This window comes from Prunus mume, linkage group LG4, assembly GCF_029339155.1.
Source record: "Prunus mume cultivar Tortuosa linkage group LG4, ASM2933915v1, whole genome shotgun sequence".
Taxonomy (NCBI): domain Eukaryota; kingdom Viridiplantae; phylum Streptophyta; class Magnoliopsida; order Rosales; family Rosaceae; genus Prunus; species Prunus mume.
The window spans coordinates 26,977,390-26,983,987 of NC_142701.1; the positions used below are offsets into that span (position 1 = coordinate 26,977,390).

The 6,598-nt window shown below is 36.3% G+C and overlaps 1 protein-coding gene across 1 annotated transcript; it reads right to left on the reverse strand.

Annotated features, from left to right (window-relative positions):
- Positions 1 to 417: 417 nt before the first annotated feature.
- LOC103328628 (uncharacterized) lies at positions 418 to 4,887 on the reverse strand. The gene is made up of 2 exons (XM_016793373.2): positions 1,330 to 4,887; positions 418 to 1,062 (listed from the first exon to the last, which is right to left on the reverse strand). Exons 1-2 carry the CDS (start codon positions 4,877 to 4,879, stop codon positions 662 to 664), a joined length of 3,951 nt encoding a protein of 1,316 aa, XP_016648859.2. The 5' UTR covers positions 4,880 to 4,887; the 3' UTR covers positions 418 to 661.
- Positions 4,888 to 6,598: the final 1,711 nt, after the last annotated feature.

The following is a 6,598-nucleotide window of genomic DNA, read 5'->3' on the forward strand; positions in this document are numbered from 1 at the left end:
CCCCCTCCTCTCTCTCTCTCTCTCTCTCTCTCTCTCTCTCTCTCTCTCTCGCTATACATGGTTATATTAACAAATCTGCAAATAAAGGAAAAATAATTCGCACAATTACTACAATTTAACTTGCAAATTAAACCAAGTCGACCTACGTGTGTGTGTGAGTGGAAAAGAGAGTGAGGGTTGGCAATTGGCTGGCAGTGTGGGGGCTGGGTTGGGGAGAGAGGTGGTTGCTGCTTGATTTAAATTTTTATTTTTTATTTCAATGTTATCAAATACATATAATAAGGTGCGGCAGTTGTGAGGTTTAGTATAATACAATTATTCTGACATGGACTCATTAAAACTCATTAAATTAATCTAATGTTTTATATTTTATTAAATGCGTGTAAATGCACTGATACTAAATGCACAGGCTCAAGATCCCTAAATAAAACCTTTGTTTTATTTCATTTTGTTTTTCCTTACAAGGATAAACAAACTGTACGGAAAATTCTCCAATAAGTATTTTATTTTAAGGATAAACAAATTGTAAAGCATCCTAAATAAAGTCATAGCATAGCACACATGTGCATGAAATAAATTACAAGGAAACATCTATGGATAATCTTTCTAAACAAAAGACACAGGCAAAGTGAGATCTGCATAAAAAAGAAGCACATTCTGATCAAGTAGCCAAAGGATCAAGAGCAAACAATTCACCACATGTCATCATATGTATCGGCTTCGACAAATGCAGCATCTCAGTTGAGAGGAAATGAGAAACTTGTTTCATTGTTGGACGAGATTTCGGGCTACAATTCAAGCATGAAAATGCTATCTTCACAAGAGAGACCACTTCGCTTGCAAGTTGATGCATAGGAGGGGAAATGCGTTGGTCCAAAACATCCGCAATTTCTATTTGATGGGCTGGTGATGCAAATGATGATGAGGAGGAGGAGGATGAAGAGACTGATGAGAAAGATGAGAAAAGATCTCTAGGATGCTTTCCCATAATTATTTCCAATGTGACCATACCAAAGCTATAAACATCGCAATTCTCATTCACTTCCATTGTGTAAGCAAGCTCTGCTCATAGAAAACCATAGAGAAGTGGCATTATTAGTTTATAGACATAACTATTCAAGGGAATTTTAACGAAACTGTATCATGCATAAATCAACTTATTAGTTTATAGTTTAAGAGAAGTGAAAATGTGTTTATTAGTATATTTTCTAAATCAAAGAAGTGAAAATGTGTTTATGTTAATCGCTCCTAATGATGAAAATGAAGCATTGGTCTAAAAGCAAAAGCTTAAAAGTGCTAAATACAGAGAGCAAGGAATCACAATATTACCTGGTGCCATGTAGCCATATGTGCCTGCAGCGGTAGTCCAATTAGTTGAGTCTGGATTTAAAAACTTAGCAGTGCCAAAGTCTGAAACACATGCCTTATATTCAGAATCCAATAAAATATTCTTGCTTGAGATGTCACGATGTACAATCGGTGGCAAGCAATCATGGTGCATGTAAGACAAGGCATGAGCTAAGCCTTTAACAATATTCACCCTTTTACTCCACTCCAACTCTTTAATTTCTTCATCTTTGCTCAACATTGCAGCCAAGCTACCTCTTTCAAGATACTCATACACCAAAAACGAGTGTTGTTTATGTGCGCAGAAACCATAGAGCTTCACAATATTCCGATGTCTTATCTCACTAAGTGCCCTTACTTCATTCAAGAACTCCTTCTGAAATTCTGTCTCGCCATCCCATAGCAGATGGAGTTTCTTCACGGCCACTACCTCTCCAGATGACAAATTCACTCTGTAGACGCTTCCATGTCCTCCCTTCCCAATGCAATATGTGGAATCAAAATCTTCTGTTGCCCTTATGATTTCCTCATACATTGATTTTCCATCAAAATTTAAAACCGAAAAGGAAATTTCTCCATGCATGTGGTTTTGTTTAGTATCTTGATGGTTCTTCTTTCTTTGCACTATTACAAAGACAATTGTAAAAAGAGCGAATAGAAGTACAAATACAGCTAGAACGGAGAATATGACCCTTTGGTCCTTTTTTGAGCCAAGTGCATTGCAGGGTGGTAGCAGAGCTCCAACTTTCCCACACAATCCTTTGTTACCTTTCAATCTTTCTAGTGGAGCTTCTCGAAATGCACTGATGTTGGGAAGGGGACCTTCTAAGTGATTGTAGGATATGTCAACGTACGACAAGCCACCCAGGTCTTCAAAACTTGATGGTATGGAACCCGAAAGATTGTTGTGGGAAAGACTGAGCGTCACCAAACTCTTCATATTGCTCATTGCTGATGGTATACTGCCTCCAAGTGAATTATGACTTAAATCCAGTTCGTTCAATTGAACTAACTTCTCCAACTGTAAAGGAATTGCTTGAGATAACTTGTTGTTGCTCAAATTCAAATGGTATAATTTGAGCATGTCACCTAGAATGCCCGGAATTGAGTCACTGAATTTATTTGTTGACAAGTCAAGATATTCAAGATCATTCAATGATCCGAATTCCGACAATATACGACCCGAAAGTTGATTTCCATTCAACATCAACTTCACCAATAAAGACAACTTCCTGAATTCTTTTGGGATCAACCCAACTAAATGATTTGAAGAAAGGTCCAGCACATGAATTTGGGTTGCGTTGCCTATCTCAGGTGGTATACTACCCGTAAGGTTGTTTCCTGCCATTAGTAGGGTTTTCAGCTTTGGGCATTGTCCCCAGTTGTGTGAGATTTCTCCATACAAGTTGTTGTGGCTTATATTCATAAAATCAAGATTCGGATAAACACCGAAGTCTTCAGATATATTGCCCGTCAATTGGTTTTGGTTAAGATGGACTCTCACTAAGCCCGAGCAATTTTTCAAGCTTTTGGGGATTGAACCAGCCAAATAGTTTGTGTTTACTGACAAGTTTGTGAGTTTTCCACCTTGGCAGATATTTGGGGGCAAATAACCAGACAATTGGTTTGTATCCAAGTGCAATAGAGTCAAATTCTTGAGGTTCCCTAACTCTTGGGGAATGGAGCCGGAAAGTTGGTTATCGCGTAGGAATAAGATCTCCAAGTTGCTCAAGTTGGCAAAAGAGGCTGGAATTGAATCGTTGAGTTGATTCTCCTCCAAATCAAGTTCTACAAGAGATTTCAAGTTTCCTATCTCCTTAGGAATCAAACCAGAAAGTTGATTTTTGCCCAAGTACAAAGTGTTTAGGTTTATTAAGTTACCAATATTTGGAGGAATGGGACCAGTTAAATTGTTGTGGGACAACTCTAGATCTACAAGAGATTTCAAGTTTCCTATCTCCTTGGGAATCAAACCAGAAAGTTGATTGTCATCCAAGTACAAAGTGGTTAGGTTTATTAAGTTACCAATATTTGGAGGAATGAGACCACTTAAATTGTTTTCGAACAACCTTAGATCTACAAGAGATTTCAAGTTTCCTATCTCCTTAGGAATCAAACCAGAAAGTTGATTGGAATGCAAGTACAAAGTGTTTAGGTTTATTAAGTTACCAATATTTGGAGGAATGAGACCACTTAAATTGTTGTGGGACAACTCTAGATCTACAAGAGATTTCAAGTTTCCTATCTCCTTAGGAATCAAACCAGAAAGTTGATTGTCAGGCAAGTACAAAGTGGTTAGCTTTATTAAGTTACCAATATTTGGAGGAATGAGACCACTTAAATTATTTTCGAACAACCATAGATCTACAAGATATTTCAAGCTTCCTATCTCCTTAGGAATCAAACCAGAAAGTTGATTGGAATGCAAGTACAAAGTGTTTAGATTTATTAAGTTACCAATATTTGGAGGAATGAGACCACTTAAATTGTTGTCGGACAATGCTAGATTTACAAGAGATTTCAAGTTTCCTATCTCCTTAGGAATCAAGCCAGAAAGTTGATTGGAATACAAGTACAAAGTGTTTAGGTTTATTAAGTTGCCAATATTTGGAGGAATGAGACCACTTAAATTGTTGTCGTACAACGATAGATTTACAAGAGATTTCAAGTTTCCTATCTCCTTAGGAATCAAGCCAGAAAGTTGATTGGAATACAAGTACAAAGTGTTTAGGTTTATTAAGTTGCCAATATTTGGAGGAATGGGACCAGTTAAATTGTTGTCGGACAATGCTAGATTTACAAGAGATTTCAAGTTCCCTATCTCCTTAGGAATCAAACCAGAAAGTTGATTGGAATGCAAGTACAAAGTGTTTAGGTTTATTAAGTTGCCAATATTTGGAGGAATGAGACCACTTAAATTGTTGTGGGACAACTCTAGATCTACAAGAGATTTCAAGTTTCCTATCTCCTTAGGAATCAAACCAGAAAGTTTATTACCGTAGAGATAGAGATAGGTAAGATTTCTCAGGAGACAGATTTCTAGTGGGATTCTCCCGAAAAACTGATTTTTGGAGAGATCAAGATGGTGGAGTTTGGAGAGGTAATGGATTTGAGGTGGGATGGCATCAAAGAGTTTGTTGAAGCTGAGGTTAAGATATTCAAGATTAGGGAAGGACAAGAATGAAAACTCATATAGCGTACCTTGAATACCACAAGTGGAAAGGTTTAGCTTGCTGACACTTCCGGCTGCATTGCATGAAACACCAGTCCAAGTGCATGGGCTTCTTCTTGGTTTTGGATTGGTGCTGGAAGAATTGGTGGCATTAATATTATGAGTGGGAGGGTCGTACCAGGTGATGTTATTGAGGGCTTGATTTAGAAATAAGCTGGCTTTCCATTTGAGAAGAGCCTTTGCTTCAGTATGAGAAGTAGAAGTAGCAGAAGGAAAAGCAACCCAATTTGGTGATGAAACAAACAAGATGACAAGGCAATAAGGCATGAAGCATAGTTTAGCGGAAGCTAAAGATGTCATGATTATTGTTTGTGTGGTATACGTATATTGTATGGGCCATGCCTTACTATTTATATATAGTGTGGGTTAGTCTTTAGGGTTCAGTTGAGCATTGAAAAGTCTTTCGGATCAGTTTTCTTTTGAGTAAAGGTCTCAGTCTTTCATTCTCTAAATTTAAATGCCAATTTTGAATTTTCTGAATGAAATAATGAAATGAAATTGATGGAGGTGAGAGATAACCATATGCATGACATAGTGGTTTAGATGTGTCCCACCCACCTGAATGCTTGACAAAGATTTTTTGTTTACTTCAAATCTCCCATTCCTCAAAGTCAGGCCAAGTCTTTTTTACTATTGATTGAACTTGCTGTCATTGTTAGAATTGTAATAAAGAAGATAACATAGTGAATGAAATTTAGATACAAATTGCGTGCAAAAAGCCTATTCCTTGTGCTCTTGAATAAGTTATTTTTCACCTCAGTGGTTGTTCTTATAATGGCTGGAGTCAAAGTCTTTGTCTCTCGTTCTTTATAGTTATAGTTAAATGTCATTAATGAAATGAAATGGATGGAAGTGACAGCTCATCACTAGCTATATGCTTGAATAATGTGCTTGGCACATTAATTTATTATTTTTTCTTGGTGCATGGCTATTCTCAGTTGCCTTAAGCGAATCAGAAATTAAACTCACGTGGCTTTACTCCTTAGAAGCATTAATAGTCCATTTTCAACTTCTTCTTTTTTCCCTCTTTAATCTCTCACCAGACTTGAGCAGAGCTACGCTACCCATAAATTGTAGAGTCGTTTATTGCTTTGATTTACTGTACAAAAACATCGGTTATTGGATAAATTCATACAGAAAGGAATAGAAATGCGTAATTGAAGTACCAGTCAAATAAGCACACAATTTATCATTCCATTATCACACAAATATCATTAATGCCATAAAAAATCACCTGCGAGATATCAAATTCAATACTGGAATTCATTCATACAAAAAGGATTTTTCGCTGAACTTTAGATGAGGTTGATACTTGAATGCCGTTTTCTCCTTCCTATTATTAACCATGAGCCAAGAACACGATTTCTATCATATATTTATAGATGTTTTAAGTAAACCATGTAAATATTCAAGTTCACCCAACAATATATTTTTTTATTATAAAAAACAGATTTAAATTCAATTAACCCTATTAATAAAATTTCATATAGAGAGGCTGCCCAAGACAACATAATTGAGGTTAGATTTGTTTTCTACAATTTTGTTTGCCATAAATAATTAAGACATTAATGTGCAAAACATTTTTGTTGGTTGAACTTGAGATTTGTAGGGTATAAATAGAAACTTGTATATTCGTTGTCTTTATCATTTGACTTGGTTGTACTGAGACTTTGAGATTTAAAATGAGCGTTTTCATCGGTTTTAACTAAGAATTGACAAGATAACTTATTAAAGGAGCCATTCAATTCAATGCACAAGATTGGAAAATTAATTCGATTATGTTTGTTTTTTAGTATGCACAGCTTTCTCATAGACTTTTCTCTAATCAATGGTCCCTCCACTTTGATGTTTTTGGGAGAAAAATATATTGGAATTACGTACTGAAATGAAATTGATGGAAAGTGAGAGGTTACTATTTGCGTGACATAGGGGTTCAAAATTGTCCCACATGAATGCTTGACACTATGTCACATGGTATATCGTAGGTAACAAGCTTCAACAAATGCAGCCTCTCCGAAT